Here is a 19,608-nt window from a genome sequence, read left to right as displayed (position 1 = left end):
TCAATCCCGCAAGAAGCCTATGGAGGAGTGATCCAGCTCTCAGATTTAATCACAAATATCTTAATTTGTGTTGCGAAGATGAACGAAGGTCTTACGGGGTTGAACAACATGAGGGAGAGTAATTACTGACAGAATTTACATTTTTGGGTGAACTATCCCTTTAACTAAACAAGTGAACTGATAGTTTACAAGTTAAACACTTGTAGCACATTATTTAGTTTATGAAAGTATACTTTAAAGTAGGCTATACTCTCAGTAAACTACTAGTTTAGTAGTTTTATACTGTGAACATAACATCATACTTATAATTTACTATTTATATATTACTTTGTACTTTGAGTATACTACTATGTTTATTATTAATTTATACTTGAAATATACCTTTAACTGTACTTTAAGTAGATTTGAAGTAAATCCCTATGGACACAAACAGTGTTAAAAAATAGCATACTCAGAATGAGGAACAAATCTATTTTCTTTATAAATCATTATTTTCAAACAAATCTATTGTATTGGATGCCAAACAACTAAGTATTTAATAGGCTATTCAATCAAAAGGGTTAACACAACTACAAGCCAAGTATACTTAGAATACTTAATTGTACTTTTTAGTATATCTCAATCAAAAGATTTAGAACAAGTGTAGGCCAAATAAACTTATATACATTATATATATATTTATATATTTCTCTCAGTATAAGTTAAGTAAACTTAAGTGCAATTTTAAGTATATTTATGAGAAGTATATAAAAAGTAGACTGAAAGTATACATTCTTACATTAGTTTAAAAGAAGTATACTAATAGCACACTTGAATAAACGTCTGTTTTGAAAGGGTGAAGTGTTTTTGCCTATTAAATAACATTCTGTTTGAGGAATTTGATGATCAATGTGAGAACGAGTGGAGATGAAACAGAAAGTGAGAAGCAAAAGCGATGACAGATGTTTAACATGGTATCTATCTAATGACAGCATACAGAAGTGAGCGATGCCTTCAGACGCCGCTGGTAAACGTCCGGCAGTCAGTCCTCTTACGGTCGCGTGACGCGCCCGAGGCAGAGAGCCAGGAAACACCAGTAACCGCTAATGGGACGGGACAGTATCGATCTGATTAGAAAAACACCAGGAGAACCAGACAGCTAATGGACATGAAGCTGCGGCATCAGAGTTCAATAGAAGCCGGAGACCAAACCCTCCAGTTTCATTCTAAAAATAAATTGCTTTTATCAAGCTAATTATAAATTGTATTGTTGATTTGAAATATGTTATTGAAGCATAATAATGTAAACATGATTTCAATTTGTGTAAATAACTGAATAAGTGACCAGGGTCTTCACCACTACGAGAACATACTTTGAGTAAATAAATCAATTAAACCAAATCTGTAATAGAATGACCTGGAAAACAGAGTTAGTGCCCTGAAATGGCCCAGACATGAATCCAACTGAAACAAATGTGTGGCATCAACCACATATGATCTCCATCTGATCTGGCTGAGCTGGAACACATTTGCATTGTACTGCAAATTAGTTTGAAGAGAAACCAAATGTGAACAAATCCAAAGGAGTGAAAACACTGCATAAGATGAGAGATGCCCCGAAGGAGCTGATCACATGATCACAGCAGTATGTGTGTGTGTGTGTGTGTGTGTGTGTGTGTGTGTGTGTGTGTGTGTGTGTGTGTGTGTGTGTGTGTGTGTGTGTGTGGCCTGGTAAACCCTACATTATGGGGACAAAATGTCCCCATAAGGATGGCAATATCTGAAATCCTTGTTCGTGTGGGGACATTTTTTGGTCCCCATGAGGAAAACAGCTTATAAATCATACTATGTGATGTTTTTTGAAAATGTAAAAATGCAGAAAGTTTTCTGTGATGGGTAGGTTTAGGGATAGGCTTAGTGTAAGGGAATAGAATTTACAGTTTGTACAGTATAAAAATCATTATGTCTATGGAAAGTCCCCATAAAACATGGAAACACTACGTGTGTGTGTGTGTGTGTATGAGAGATAGAGAGAGAAAGTGAGAGTGTGTGTGTGTGTGTGTGTGTGTGTGTGTGTGTGTGTGTGTGTGTGTGTGTGTGTGTGTGTGTGTGTGTGTGTGTGTGTGTATGAGAGGGTCTGTGTGTATTGTGGTACTTTAGCGATGATGCTGCAGAGCTGCGGCCCGTCCTGAGTTAAAGACAGCAGGTTACTGATGGCAGTGCTGATGGCAAAAACATTATCCGAATCCTCAATCTGACGGATCAGAATCTGTAAAAAAATTAGAATAAATGTCACTATTGTCACACACAGTGGTTTTAATGAGCACACAATGACAAGGAAAATCCAACAGAAACACTTTATTTAACAATAAACTAAGAACATGCAGGAGATCGTAGAGTAATCACAGTAAAACACAACCTGAACCAAGAACTGAATGAACTGAACACAAGGGAGGATAATAAACAGAACAGTGATCAGGTGTGTATTTCTTAACAACCATGGAAACTATCAATGACTGGGAACTCAGAAAAAAAAAATATATATAGCTGCAAGCAGTGATGACGGGCCCAAACCCGGTGCAACCACCACCCCGGAGGCTTCAGGGAGACTGTGCATGACCAGCAATATGCATTTAAACTGGGAGAATATAAAAGGATTATGTCATGATATGAGACATGTTTCCCTTTTTGTCATTATTTTAATTGCTCGCCATGGTAACACCGATACAGATCCAGTAACCATTCACAATTTAACATCTTCAATGTCTTGCCGCCATGTTCAGAAAGTTTGGTGTGAATCGTATGAATTTCCTAGTCGCAGCAGATAAAAATTGACTGACTATTCAAAAAATCCACATTCAAAACAAAATATCTGACTTCCTGTTGGTCAGAGCTAATGACTGTAAATTAGAAAGTTGTCCAGCTCGATGAGAACAATGTATGTACTGAGTTTGCTGACTGTAGGTAAAATTAACCCCCACTTTTGTCAAAAGGTGGCACTACTGAGCCCCTTCACCATGCTTGTTTCTAAGGCTTTGCCCATGTCTACTGGCTGACAACTCTGATGTGTATTATTATATTATTAAAGTTTGACAGGTTGAGATCTATATGTGTAACGAGTTTCATACAAATACATTCTTGTATGTGTCCAAGATTTCAGATCCCATTCTAGGTGGCTTCATAGAGCCCACCTGCCACGCCCATGTACCAGCTTTGGCCCGGCCCTAATGGCCACGGATTCTGACCAGTGTGCAAATTTTCAAGAGTTTTTGAGCATGTTAAGGGCACCAAAAGCCCCCGAAACCTTGACGAAAAAGAAGAAGCATCTTAAGGAAAACAATAAGCCCCTTCAGAACTTGGGCCCTAAATACAATGAAACTAACAGAGCTAAACATAACCCTGACAACCCAGGACAAATGCCCACAGCAGAACCCATGGTTGGAGGAGCCAGGGTGGGGTCAGGGGGTCAGGGGTCAGAGGCCGGGCGATGCTGTAGGTTCTGGAGGCCAAGGCGGAGCCAGGGTGGAGCCAGGGTGGGACTCGAAGCGCCAGAGGGAAGGCGAAGCTGGAGGGAAGGTGGAAGTCCGTGGCATAGGCAGAGCGATGACTAAGCAAGACAAAGCCAGAGGGACGAGGGAGCCCGATGGAGCCGTAAAGACGGCGGTCCCAGGTGGAGTTGAGGGAGGAAGGAGCCAAGGTGAAGCCGACTGGTCAACAGGCCATGGTGTTCGGCGGCTGGAGGTGGAGCCAGGGGATCAGAACAGGTGTAGCTGGAGACAGGAAGACCAGAGACGCACCTGTGCAGCATAGAGGAGCAAACTGAGGAGGAGCCGAGGAACTAAAGGGAACCAGTGGCGACAGGGCCAGAAGACTGGCTTATTTAGGTGGAGGAGGTAGGAGGGGAAGGCTGGGAGGACCATCAGAGATGCAGGAGAGGGCGGGACAAGCGGAGAGACGAGACTATAACCTTTTCCAGTTCTGAGTCCGGAGTGGGGCTGGCAACGTCTTCCTCCGCGGGACAGATGGTAAACGCCGATCCACAATTCACTAGCACTCACACCATAAAAGCAAAAAATGTTCCTCGAGGTCTATCGAGTAGTAAACCTGCCCACTCATCTGTCCACATCTATAGCATTAGAACTGCCATTTTAAGACAAATGTGAATATCATTTGATATTAAATTATACTGTATTACTCTAATAATTCATGAATACTGAAGCTGTAACCAAAATAACTGAAGCAAATTAAAATGCAGTTAATCTAATGATCAACGAAGATCATGCAGTATAAGGCCACTCTTACCTGAATCTCATTGGCCAGTGCCATGTCAATCATATGGCTGAAGGAGTCGCTGACGTCAGTTAGGATCTCGTGAATGGCCTCCTTCATGGATTTGAGGAAGTATTCGTCCTCAGTATGAAGACACCTGAGGAGTAAACAGTGTCAGATATATACATGATCTGATTTGTAAGATGAAGAAGGAAGGTTCTTCACCTCTCTGTAATGATGTTGAGCTCCATGCACTTCTCCAGCAGCGATTTCTCATACTGCCATGAGAGATACATACAATATCATCAGTAAAATATGTTTGTTATATGTGATTAAAGGCTTTTTGTTTTGACATGTTCTTGCACCTTCTGCATGTCTGCTGGAGCGCTTCTGGCCGTGCTGTACTCCTGGATGAGCGAGCGCACGTGAGCGCTGACCCTGAGGGCCGTGCTGTGCACCCGCTGCCAGCGCCGCTTCTCCAGCCGCTGGAACATCTTGCCAAGCTCCGTGCTGACCACCAGCGCCCTCTTCAGCAGCGCCTGCAGGTTATCCCGGGTCACCTGCTCGCCCACCGACACGATGAGCTCTCCTGGCGCGTCTTCATCCACGCCGAGGGGCTTTGACTGCAGGACACACATGCACTCCACCTCCGTCATGTGCCGCAAGTCCTCCATCCAGCGCTGCACAGAGTCCACCTGTATCACACACCTGCTGATGGACACACACCACCACATCAGATCATCACACACCTGCTGACGGACACACACCATCACATCAGAGCATCACACACCTGCTGATGGACACACACCACCACATCAGGGCATTACACACCTGCTGATGGACACACATCACCACATCAGAGCATCACACACCTGCTGATGGACACACACCATCACATCAGAGCATCACACACCTGCTGATGGACACACACCACTGTGGCGAGGGGGGCATGGTTTTGCGAAGTCTGTAGCGAGAGACGAGTCAGCGAGCTGTGCGGTGAGTAAGTAGGTCAAGTGCAGATGATGAACACCTGTGTCTGATTGCAGTGATTGGCGTGGAGACCGCATATAAGCTGCCGGGAATGAGAGAGCGGGAGAGAGAGCTGGGACTCGCACGCGACCCGCAGCACACACGGGCGAAACGGACTGAGTGATCGTGGAGAAGTGTTTTTGTATTTTATGCTGTAGTGTTTCACTACGGTGAAAGCGCACGAGCGCACCTTTTGTTTTCTTTTGTTTTCTTTATAAATAAAGTGCGAGTCCCTATTCCCGCCGACCCTGTCTTCTTCTCCCTACACCCACGCTGAGTTTTACTACAACCACCATATCAGGGCATTACATACCTGCTGACGGACACACAACACCACATCAGGGCATCACACACCTGCTGACGGACACACACCACCACATCAGGGCATTACACACCTTTTTTTCCCACAAGGAGCGGACCTGTGCTCAAAGCCTCACAGACCAGCTAGAGACTGAGGCTCAAACCAGATTAAAAGCAGCTGGACTGAGCAAGCCCATGACCAGCATAGAACTGTCACCATGGCAACAACCTGGGTACCAGCCAAGCCCCTGGGAGACGCCATGGAAGACAGCACCCTCAACCTGCAAATACTACAGGATGACCAACTGCTGGTAGCTTTAGAGCTAATTTGCAGCAATCTATAGTCAAGACTTGTCTGAATATTTTTCAGAGATTGGAAGGTTTGTGAATTGATGTGAGGACAACCACCTAGCTCTAAAAGTAAATAAGACAACGGAGATGGTATCTGACCCTAGAGGAGTTGCTGATCACAGATCATACAGGCCATCATACAGGCCATCATACAGGTCATCATACAGGCCATCATACGGGCCATCATACAGGTCATCATACAGGCCATCATACAGGTCATCATACAGGTCATCATACAGGCCATCATACAGGTCATCATACAGGCCATCATACAGATCATCATACAGTCATCATACAGGTCATCATACAGGTCATCATACAGGCCATCTTACAGGCCATCATACAGGTCATCATACAGGTCATCATACAGATCATCATACAGTCATCATACAGTCATCATACAGGTCATCATACAGGCCATCATACAGGTCATCATACAGGTCATCATACAGGCCATCATACAGGTCATCATACAGGTCATCATACAGGCCATCATACAGGCCATCATATAGGCCATCATACAGGTCAACATACAGGTCATCATACAAGGCTGCATACAGGTCATCATACAGGCCATCATACAGGTCATCATACAAGCCATCATACAGATCATCATACAGTCATCAGACAGGCCATCATACAGGTCATCATACAGTCATCATACAGGCCATCATACAGGTCATCATACAGGCCATCATACAGGTCATCATACAGGCCATCATACAGGCCATCATACAAGTCATCATTCAGGTCATCATACAGGTCATCATACAGGTCATCATACAGGTCATCATACAGTCATCATGCAGGCCATCATAGAGGTCATCATTCAGGTCATCATACAGTCATCATACAGGCCATCATACAGGTCATCATTCAGGTCATCATACAGGCCATCATACAGGCCATCATACAGGCCATCATACAGATCATCATACAGTCATCAGACAGGTCATCATACAGGTCATCATACAGGTCATCATACAGGCCATCATACAGATCATCATACAGTCATCAGACAGGCCATCATACAGGTCATCATACAGTCATCATACAGGCCATCATACAGGTCATCATACAGGCCATCATACAGGTCATCATACAGGCCATCATACAGGCCATCATACAAGTCATCATTCAGGTCATCATACAGGTCATCATACAGGTCATCATACAGGTCATCATACAGTCATCATACAGGCCATCATACAGGTCATCATTCAGGTCATCATACAGGTCATCATACAGGCCATCATACAGGCCATCATACAGGCCATCATACAGGTCATCATTCAGGTCATCATACAGGTCATCATACAGTCATCATACAGGCCATCATACAGGTCATCATTCAGGTCATCATACAGGTCATCATACAGGTCATCATTCAGGCCATCATACAGGTCATCATACAGGCCATCATACAGGCCATCATACAGGTCATCATACAGGTCATCATACAGTCATCATACAGGCCATCATACAGGCCATCATACAGGTCATCATACAGGCCATCATACAGTCATCATACAGGCCATCATACAGGTCATCATACAGGCCATCATACAGGTCATCATACAGGCCATCATACAGGCCATCATACAGGTCATCATTCAGGCTATCATACAGGTCATCATACAGGTCATCATACAGGTCATCATTCAGGTCTTCATTCAGGTCATCATACAGGTCATCATACAGTCATCATACAGGCCATCATACAGGCCATCATACAGGCCATCATACAGGTCATCATACAGGCCATCATACAGTCATCATACAGGTCATCATACAGGCCATCATACAGGCCATCATACAGGTCATCATACAGGTCATCATACAGGCCATCATACAGGCCATCATACAGGCCATCATACAGGTCATCATACAGATCATCATACAGTCATCATACAGGCCATCATACAGGCCATCATACAGTCATCATACAAGCCATCATACAGGTCATCATACAGGTCATCATACAGGCCATCATACAGGCCATCATACAAGGCTGCATACAGGTCATCATACAGGCCATCATAAAGGTCATCATACGGGCCATCATACAGGTCAACATACAGGTCATCATACAAGGCTGCATACAGGTCATCATACAGGCCATCATACAGGTCATCATACAGGCCATCATACAGTCATCATACAGGCCATCATACAGGTCATCATACAGGCCATCATACAGGTCATCATACAGGTCATCATACAGGTCATCATACAAGGCTGCATACAGGTCATCATACAGGCCATCATACAGGTCATCATACAGGTCATCATACAGGCCATCATACAGGCCATCATACAGGTCATCATACAGGCCATCATACAGGCCATCATACAGGTCATCATTCAGGTCATCATTCAGGTCATCATACAGGTCATCATACAGTCATCATACAGGCCATCATACAGGCCATCATACAGGTCATCATACAGGCCATCATACAGTCATCATACAGGCCATCATACAGGTCATCATACAGGCCATCATACAGGTCATCATACAGGCCATCATACAGGCCATCATACAGGTCATCATTCAGGCCATCATACAGGTCATCATACAGGTCATCATACAGGCCATCATACAGTCATCATACAGGCCATCATACAGGCCATCATACAGGCCATCATACAGGTCATCATACAGGCCATCATACAGGCCATCATACAGGCCATCATACAGGTCATCATACAAGGCTGCATACAGGTCATCATACAGGCCATCATAAAGGTCATCATACGGGCCATCATACAGGTCAACATACAGGTCATCATACAAGGCTGCATACAGGTCATCATACAGGCCATCATACAGGTCATCATACAGGCCATCATACAGTCATCATACAGGTCATCATACAGGCCATCATACAGGTCATCATACAGGCCATCATACAGGTCATCATACAGGTCATCATACAGGTCATCATACAAGGCTGCATACAGGTCATCATACAGGCCATCATACAGGTCATCATACAGGTCATCATACAGGCCATCATACAGGCCATCATACAGATCATCATACAGTCATCATACAGGTCATCATACAGGTCATCATACAGGCCATCATACAGTCATCATACAGGTCATCATACAGTCATCATACAGGTCAACATACAGGTCATCATACAGGTCATCATACAGACCATCATACAGGCCATCATACAGGTCATCATACAGGCCATCATAAAGGTCATCATACAGGCCATCATATCATACAGGTCATCATACAGGCCATCATACAGGTCATCATACAGGTCATCATACAGGTCATCATACAGGTCATCATACAGGTCATCATACGGGTCATCATACAGGCCATCATTCAGTCATCATACAGGTCATCATACAGGCCATCATAAAGGTCATCATACGGGCCATCATACGGGTCAACATACAGGTCATACTACAAGGCTGCATACAGGTCATCATACAGGCCATCATACAGGTCATCATACAGGCCATCATACAGGTCATCATACAAGGCTGCATACAGGTCATCATACAGGCCATCATACAGGTCATCATACAGGTCATCATACAGGCCATCATACAGGCCATCATACAGATCATCATACAGTCATCATACAGGTCATCATACAGGCCATCATACAGTCATCATACAGTCATCATACAGGCCATCATACAGATCATCATACAGGCCATCATACAGGTCATCATACAGGCCATCATACAGGTCATCATACAGGTCATCATACAGGCCATCATACAGGCCATCATACAGGCCATCATACAGGTCATCATACAGGTCATCATACAGGCCATCATACAGGTCATCATACAGGTCATCATACAGGTCATCATACAGGTCATCATACAGGCCATCATACAGGTCATCATACAGGTCATCATACAGGCCATCATACAGGCCATCATACAGGTCATCATACAGACCATCATACAGGTCATCATACAGGCCATCATACAGGCCATCATACAGGCCATCATACAGGTCATCATACAGGTCATCATACAGGCCATCATACAGGCCATCATACAGGTCATCATACAGGCCATCATACAGGTCATCATACAGGCCATCATACAGGCCATCATACAGGTCATCATACAGGCCATCATACAGGCCATCATACAGGCCATCATACAGGTCATCATACAGGCCATCATACAGGTCATCATACAGGTCATCATACAGGTCATCATACAAGGCTGCATACAGGTCATCATACAGGCCATCATACAGGTCATCATACAGGTCATCATACAGGCCATCATACAGGCCATCATACAGATCATCATACAGTCAGCATACAGGTCATCATACAGGCCATCATACAGTCAGCATACAGTCATCATACAGGTCATCATACAGGTCATCATACAGGCCATCATACAGGCCATCATACAGGTCATCATACAGGCCATCATACAGGTCCTCATAAAGGCCATCATACAGGCCATCATACAGGCCATCATACAGGCCATCATACAGGCCATCATACAGGCCATCATACAGGCCATCATACAGGTCATCATACAGGTCATCATACAGGCCATCATACAGGCCATCATACAGGCCATCATACAGGCCATCATACAGGCCATCATACAGGCCATCATACAGGTCATCATACAGGCCATCATACAGGCCATCATACAAGCCATCATACAGGCCATCATACAGGCCATCATACAGGCCATCATACAGGTCATCATACAGGTCATCATACAGGTCATCATACAGGCCATCATACAGGTCATCATACAGGTCATCATACAGGCCATCATACAGTCAACATACAGGTCATCATACAGGCCATCATACAGGTCATCATACAGGTCATCATACAGGCCATCATACAGGCCATCATAAAGGCCATCATACAGGCCATCATACAGTCATCATACAGGTCATCATACAGGCCATCATACAGGCCATCATACAGGTCATCATACAGGCCATCATACAGTCATCATACAGGTCATCATACAGGCCATCATACAGGTCAACATACAGGCCATCATACAGTCATCATACAGGCCATCATACAGGTCAACATACAGGCCATCATACAGGTCATCATACAGGCCATCATACAGGCCATCATACAGGCCATCATACAGGCCATCATATAGGTCATGATACAGGCCATCATACAGGCCATCATACAGGTCATCATACAGGCCATCATACAGGTCATCATACAGGTCATCATACAAGGCTGCATACAGGTCATCATACAGGCCATCATACAGGTCATCATACAAGGCTGCATACAGGTCGTCATACAAGCCATCATACAGTCCATCATACAGGCCATTATACAGATCATCATACAGGTCATCATACAGGCCATCATACAGGCCATCATACAGGCCATCATACAGGCCATCATATAGGTCATGATACAGGCCATCATACAGGCCATCATACAGGTCATCATACAGGCCATCATACAGGTCATCATACAGGTCATCATACAAGGCTGCATACAGGTCATCATACAGGCCATCATACAGGTCATCATACAAGGCTGCATACAGGTCGTCATACAAGCCATCATACAGTCCATCATACAGGCCATTATACAGATCATCATACAGGTCATCATACAGGTCATCATACAGGCCATCATACAGGTCATCATACAGGCCATCATACAGGCCATTATACAGATCATCATACAGTCATCATACAGGTCATCATACAGGTCATCATACAGGTCATCATACAGGCCATCACACAGTCATCATACAGGTCAACATACAGGTCATCATACAGGTCATCATACAGGTCATCATACAGGCCATCATACAGGCCATCATACAGGCCATCATACAGGTCATCATACAGGCCATCATACAGTCATCATACAGGCCATCATACAGGTCATCATACAGGCCATCATACAGGCCATCATACAGGTCATCATTCAGGCCATCATACAGGCCATCATACAGGTCATCATACAGGTCATCATACAGGCCATCATACAGGTCATCATACAGGCCATCATACAGGTCATCATACAGGTCATCACACAGGCCATCATACAGGCCATCATACAGGTCATCATACAGGCCATCATACAGGCCATCATACAGGTCATCATACAGGCCATCATACAGGCCATCATACAGGTCATCATACAGGCCATCATACAGGTCATCATACAGGCCATCATAAAGATCATCATACAGTCATCATACAGGTCATCATACAGGCCATCATACAGTCATCATACAGGCCATCATACAGTCCATGATACAGTCATCATACAGGCCATCATACAGGCCATCATACAGGTCATCATACAGGTCATCATACAGTCATCATACAGTCATCATACAGGCCATCATACAGGTCATCATACAGGCCATCATACAGGTCATCATACAGGTCATCATTCAGGTCATCATACAGGCCATCATACAGGTCATCATACAGGTCATCATACAGGCCATCATACAGTCATCATACAGGTCATCATACAGGTCATCACACAGGCCATCATACAGGCCATCATACAGTCATCATACAGGTCATCATACAGGTCATCATACAGGCCATCATACAGGTCATCATACAGGTCATCATTCAGGTCATCATACAGGCCATCATACAGGTCATCATACAGGTCATCATACAGGCCATCATACAGTCATCATACAGGTCATCATACAGGTCATCACACAGGCCATCATACAGGCCATCATACAGTCATCATACAGGTCATCATACAGGTCATCATACAGGCCATCATACAGGCCATCATACAGTCATCATACAGGTCATCATACAGGCCATCATACAGGCCATCATACAGGCCATCATACAGGTCATCATACAGGCCATCATACAGTAGGGGTGGGGGAAAAAATCGATTCTTAGATGCATCGCGATGCGGACGTGGACGATTCTGAATCGATTCACAAATGTCAAAAATCGATTTTCCAAAAAAAAAAAAATTTTTTTTTTTAGATATGTAGCCTATTTATAATGACGTAATATTGACGGAACGCAAAAGACGGAACTCTGAAGCGCGGAAGTGCAGTGCCCGGACCGTCTGTCTGTGGCGTGCGCACATAACAGAGACGCGATGGCTGAGCGCGAAATCCAAACACCCTCCTCGTTAAAAGCTGACGTGTGGAAATATTTTGGCTTCTATGAAGTTGAAGGGGGAAAGGAGCTGGACAAGAGCCACACTAGTTGTAAGCTTTGTAGAATAAAACTAAAATATTTCGGCAACACGACAAATATGAGAAGCCATATGACATGTTTCCACCCAGAGGAGGAAAAACACTCGGCTGTACCAGAGCCGTTTCTCTCTATGGCTCTGGGCTGTACCGGTGTTCAGACGATTTCTGCTGCCTTGTCGAAAAATGCCACCCAAACGCAAATCGATCATAGATAATGTTGATTCATTCTCTATTGTTTCCATAATGGTGTAAATCTCACAATATTATAACATCGTTATTTCATTTTAATCAGGGTAAGTGTATGGGGAGCATATTTGGATATTTTAAATGAACTAGCAATTATCACATTTGATATAACAAGTAAAAATGATATTATTATATGAAATAAAATTATAATAAAATTCGAAGTTAAGAGTACAGTATAATGTACTGTTTTTATTTTTAAAACGGTGTGAAAAGTAAAAATTATCATCAAATATTCATCTTTGACCTGTCAAAGTTTCCTACAAGTCTCCACAGCAAGGATGCATAGATTTATGGGCGTGGTAAGCAGAAGAAAAATGAGTCTGCAGACTCTGCACATGCACCAGTAAGTAGCACATCTCGATGGGTAGCATGAATCGTCAGAACACCTGTTGTTGTTATATTATTAATTCACAAGTATGCTGCTAGTTCAGGCACACATTTATTTTCCTGTTGGTTCTTTGCAATGTTAATAAAATATATTGTACGTTAATTCTTTATGGGTCATTACTTTGTACTTTTAAAGCAAAGTATTTATATTCACACACACACACACACACAAAAGATTCAGATAATCGATAATCGCTTTTGAATCGAATCGCAGGCCTCTGAATCGTAATCGAATCGAATTGTGAGGTGCCTAGAGATTCCCACCCCTATCATACAGGCCATCATACAGTCATCATACAGGTCATCATACAGGCCATCATACAGGTCATCATACAGGTCATCATACAGGTCATCATACAGGTCATCAGACAGTCATCATACAGGTCATCATACAGGCCATCATACAGGTCATCATACAGGTCATCATACAGGTCATCATACAGGCCATCATACAGGCCATCATACAGGCCATCATACAGGTCATCATACAGGTCATCATACAGGCCATCATACAGGCAATCATACAGGTCATCATACAGTCATCATACAGGCCATCATACAGGTCATCATAAAGAGCATCATACAGTCATCATACAGGTCATCATACAGGCCATCATACAGGTCATCATAAAGAGCATCATACAGTCATCATACAGGTCATCATACAGGTCATCATACAGTCATCATACAGGCCATCATACAGGTCATCATACAGGTCATCATACAGTCATCAGACAGGCCATCATACAGGCCATCATACAGGCCATCATACAGTCATCATACAGGTCATCATACAGGCCATCATACAGGTCATCATACAGGTCATCATACAGGTCATCATACAGGTCATCATACAGTCATCATACAGGTCATCATACAGGCCATCATACAGGTCATCATACAGGTCATCATACAGGCCATCATACAGGCCATCATACAGGCCATCATACAGGTCATCATACAGGTCATCATACAGGCCATCATACAGGTCATCATACAGGTCATCATACAGGTCATCATACAGTCATCATACAGGTCATCATAAAGAGCATCATACAGGTCATCATACAGGCCATCATACAGGCCATCATACAGGTCATCATACAGTCATCATACAGGCCATCATACAGGTCATCATAAAGAGCATCATACAGTCATCATACAGGTCATCATACAGGTCATCATACAGTCATCATACAGGCCATCATACAGGTCATCATACAGGTCATCATACAGGTCATCATACAGTCATCAGACAGGTCATCATACAGGTCATCATACAGTCATCATACAGGCCATCATACAGGTAATCATACAGGTCATCATACAGTCATCATACAGCCCATCATACAGGCCATCATACAGGACATCATACAGGTCATCATACAGATCATCATACAGGCCATCATACAGGTCATCATAAAGAGCATCATACAGTCATCATACAGGTCATCATACAGGTCATCATACAGTCATCAGACAGGCCATCATACAGGTCATCATACAGTCATCATACAGGCCATCATACAGGTAATCATACAGGTCATCATACAGTCATCATACAGCCCATCATACAGGCCATCATACAGGACATCATACAGGTCATCATACAGATCATCATACAGGCCATCATACAGGCCATCATACAGGCCATCATACAGTCATCATACAGGCCATCATATAGGCCATCATACAGGCCATCATACAGCCCATCATACAGGCCATCATACAGGCCATCATACAGGTCATCATACAGTCATCAGACAGGCCATCATACAGGTCATCATACAGTCATCATACAGTCATCATACAGCCCATCATACAGGCCATCATACAGGTCATCATACAGATCATCATACAGTCATCAGACAGGCCATCATACAGGTCATCATACAGTCATCATACAGGCCATCATACAGGTCATCATACAGGTCATCATACAGTCATCATACAGCCCATCATACAGGCCATCATACAGGACATCATACAGGTCATCATACAGATCATCATACAGGCCATCATACAGTCATCATACAGGTCATCATACAGGCCATCATACAGGCCATCATACAGGCCATCATACAGGCCATCATACAGGTCATCATATAGGCCATCATACAGGCCATCATACAGGTCATCATACAGGTCATCATACAGGCCATCATACAGGCCATCATACAGGTCATCATACAGGTCATCATACAGGCCATCATACAGGTCATCATACAGGTCATCATACAGGCCATCATACAGGCCATCATACAGGCCATCATACAGTCATCATACAGGTCATCATACAGGTCATCATACAGGCCATCATACAGGCCATCATACAGTCATCATACAGGCCATCATACAGGTCATCATACAGGCCATCATACAGGCCATCATACAGTCATCATACAGGCCATCATATAGGCCATCATACAGGCCATCATACAGTCATCATACAGGTCATCATACAGGCCATCATACAGGCCATCATATAGGCCATCATACAGTCATCATACAGGTCATCATACAGGCCATCATACAGTCATCATACAGGCCATCATATAGGCCATCATACAGGTCATCGTACAGGCCATCATACAGTCATCATACACATATCTGGGTGTCTTTTTTGATAATTCACTGACATGGAATATCCAATGAGATAATCTCTGTAAAAGGTTACAACAACGGCTGCACTTTTTACATCATCTGAGAATTTATGGTGTTGATCAAAAGTTTATGATAATCTTTTATCAGGCAGTCTTTGAGAGCTTCAGTAGATCCAGCATTACAGTCTGGTAGTCTGAGAACTACACTGTTCCGGAGGATTCACACTGCTTGGTGTTGAAGAACAGACATCACTGCAGACGAGTTATGAACAGGCTACTCTAAGACAAGCTAAAAAGATTGTCTGTGATCCATCTCATGTTTTGCATATAGAATATGAGTTTAGAGTTCCTCCTTGCATATTCAATAGATTAAAAAACGACTCGGTTACTAACGTAACCTCGGTTCCCTGAGAGGAGGGAACGAGTATTGTGTAAGTAGCTTACGCTATGGGAAAACTCCTTTTCTCGAGAATATTGAAGTCTTTATGTAAAACGCATTGCAGCTGCACAGCAGACAGCAATGAGCGAAGGAGCTCGGTCATTGGCTGTGCTGCGGCAACTTGCTCGAACCAATGATGGGGCGACTCTGAATGCGCGACCAATGAGCGCGCCTCGCGCCCGCGCGCGTCAGAGCACGCCAAGATGGGCGTGGCCAAGAGCTATATATTGGGCGCCCCGTCATGAGAGTTCTTTAGGTTAAAACGACTGAAGCGAACTAACCAAGCACAAGCACGGCAGCTTACGCAATACTCGTTCCCTCCTCTCAGGGAACCGAGGTTACGTTAGTAACCGAGTCATTCCCTTTCGAGAGGTCTCTCCTATTGCGTAAGTAGCTTACGCTATGGGAACACCATGCAAAACGCTGTGCGTGCTGAACTTCGCCTTATGATAGCCAGAGGCAGGTGCCTGAGCTAAAAAAACAAAGTTATCATCCAACCAGCCGGCAGAGGCGAGCTTTATATGTGGGAAAAAAGTAAAGAGCGGCCAGAAGGCGCTCAGTGTGACACAAGCACATACATAATCTAGATATGAACTCATAGTTCTACTAGCATCATGCTGATAGTACATTGGAATGCAATGTCGGGACCTGTAGGTTGTAAAACCTGATAAATGTGGACGGTGAGGCCCAGCCTGCCGCCGCACAAATATCCTCGATCGGTATCTCGCTCGACCACGCCCAGGAAGAAGCCACACTCCTGGTGGAGTGTGCTTTGACTGCCCAGGGGCATTGAAGTCCCTTAGCTTCATAAGCCAGAGCTATAGCCTCAACTATCCAGTGAGAGATTCTCTGCTTTGAAACGGCGGAACCCTTCGTATGGCCGCCAAAGCATACAAACAGTTGTTCTGTCTGTCTGAATAGGGCAGAACGCTCCAAATACACTCTGAGAGCCCTAACGGGGCAGAGTAGGTTAGCGTTGTGTTCGTCTGCTGGAGACGATAGCGCAGTTAGGGAGATAACCTGTGCTCTGAAGGGAGTGGCGAGCACTTTAGGAATGTACCCATGTTTTGGCCTAAGGACGACCCTGCAGTTGTTAGGTCAGAATTCCAAGCAGGCAGCGCTTGCCGAAAGCGTGTGCAGATCGCCCACTCTCTTGACCGAGGCGAGTGCCAGCAGGAGCGCAGTTTTAAGCGAGAGCTGCTTAAGGTGCACGGTTCGGAGAGGTTCGAAAGGGGGCCCTTTAAGAGCGTCTAGGACAGTAGCTAGGTCCCAGATCGGCACTGAGGGGGGCGTGAAGGGTTCATCCTCCTAGCGCCCCTTAGGAAACGAATGATTAGGTCGTTTCTTCCCAATGGACGTTCCATCACAGGGTCGTGTGACGCTGTGATGGCCGCCACATACACTTTGAGCATGGAGGGGGAGCGGCCCGCCTCCAGAAGCCCTTGTAGAAAAGCGAGTACGTACGTAATCTCGCATGTTTCAGGGTTCAGGCCCTCGGCGTTACACCAGTCACTGAACACTTTCCATTTCTGGGCATATAAGCGTCTCGTGGAGGGCGCCCGCGCCTCAGCGATGGTTTTTAGCGCTCCACTCGTGAGGTTCCTGGGAACCCGTTGAGGGGCCATGCATGAAGGGCCCACAGATCGGGGAGGGGATGAAATATCATCCCGCTGGCCTGACTGAGGAGGTCTGGCCTCAGTGGAATCGGCCGTGGTGCAGATTGCATTTGCATCAATTCTGGAAACCATGTTTGGTTCTACCAGAGTGGGGCTATCAGGAGCACTACGTTTTTCTCCTCTCTGACCCGACTGATGACCTGTGGCAGCATCGCGATCGGGGGAAAAGCATATAAGGGGCGGCTCGGCCAGCTCTGGGCGAGCGCGTCCGTGCTTTTTTCGTGAAGATAAGAGGGCAGTGTGCATTCTCCTTGGAGGCGAAGAGGTCGACCTCCGCCTCGCCGAAGATTTTCCATAACCACTGAATCGTCAGCGGGTTGAGAGCCCATTCTCCTGGGAGAATCTTGTCTCTGGATAGCATGTCTGCCCCTTGGTTCAGCGCGCCTGGCACATGCGCTGCTCTCAGCGAGCGCAAGTTGTGCTGGGACCATAAGATGAGTCTCCTGGCCATTGAATGCATGGAGCTCGACCTGAGTCCACCCTGGCGATTTATGTACGACACTACCGTCATGTTGTCCGTTCGGACCAGGGCGTGTTCGTTTTTTAGATGTGGAAGCAGGGCTCTGAGAGCCAAAGCGACCGCTTTCATCTCCAGACAGTTTATGTGTAGGCGCTTCTCCGGGTTTGACCAAAAGCCGGAGACAGGCCTGCCCTCGTAAAGGGCCCCCCAACCTATTTTGGAGGCATCTGTTGTGATCATCTTTCTCCTTGTGTTCACACCCAGGCTCACACCTGACTGGTACCAGTCGGCGGCTTTCCAGTGCGTCAGGGCTTTTATACAGCCGTGGTTCGCTCTGATTAAAAGGTGGCCCGAACGCCACGCGTGAACAGGGACGCGGCTCTTGAGCCAGCGTTGGAGAGGACGCATATGCAACAATCCTAGCTGGAGTACGGCCGATGCTGAGGCCATGAGACCCAGCATCCTCTGAAACCGCTTGACGGGGGCGCGCGCGCCCGCCCTGAATGATGTTGCAAGCCGCCGGATGGTGAGCGCACGCTCTGATGAGAGACGAGCTGTCATTTGCATTGAGTCTAGAACTATTCCCAGGAAAGAAATCTTCTGGCTGGGAGATAGTATACTCATTGCAAAATTGATTCTTAGACCCAGGCATTCTAGATGGCTGAT

At 45.1% G+C, this 19,608-nt stretch overlaps 1 protein-coding gene across 6 annotated transcripts in view; it reads right to left on the bottom strand.

The window, feature by feature from the left end:
* insc (INSC spindle orientation adaptor protein) overlaps positions 1–19,608 on the bottom strand; it is a 191,487-nt gene that overhangs the window by 112,418 nt on the left and 59,461 nt on the right. For 3 of the 6 annotated variants that reach the window (XM_077247158.1, XM_077247163.1, XM_077247161.1), the window contains 4 exons: positions 4,614–4,959; positions 4,474–4,526; positions 4,282–4,405; positions 2,135–2,248 (listed from right to left, as the gene is read on the bottom strand). In XM_077247158.1, coding sequence (XP_077103273.1) covers positions 2,135–2,248; positions 4,282–4,405; positions 4,474–4,526; positions 4,614–4,959 — 637 coding nt within the window. The remainder of the gene's footprint in view (positions 1–2,134; positions 2,249–4,281; positions 4,406–4,473; positions 4,527–4,613; positions 4,960–19,608) is intronic. The other 3 variants (XM_077247159.1, XM_077247164.1, XM_077247162.1) reach the window with 1 other exon arrangement.

Source organism: Siphateles boraxobius, unplaced genomic scaffold (assembly GCF_051911475.1).
Source record: "Siphateles boraxobius isolate OS27281-9 unplaced genomic scaffold, OSU_SipBor_1 107, whole genome shotgun sequence".
Lineage (NCBI taxonomy): Eukaryota > Metazoa > Chordata > Actinopteri > Cypriniformes > Leuciscidae > Siphateles > Siphateles boraxobius.
This window is presented reverse-complemented; position numbering and strand designations above follow the sequence as displayed.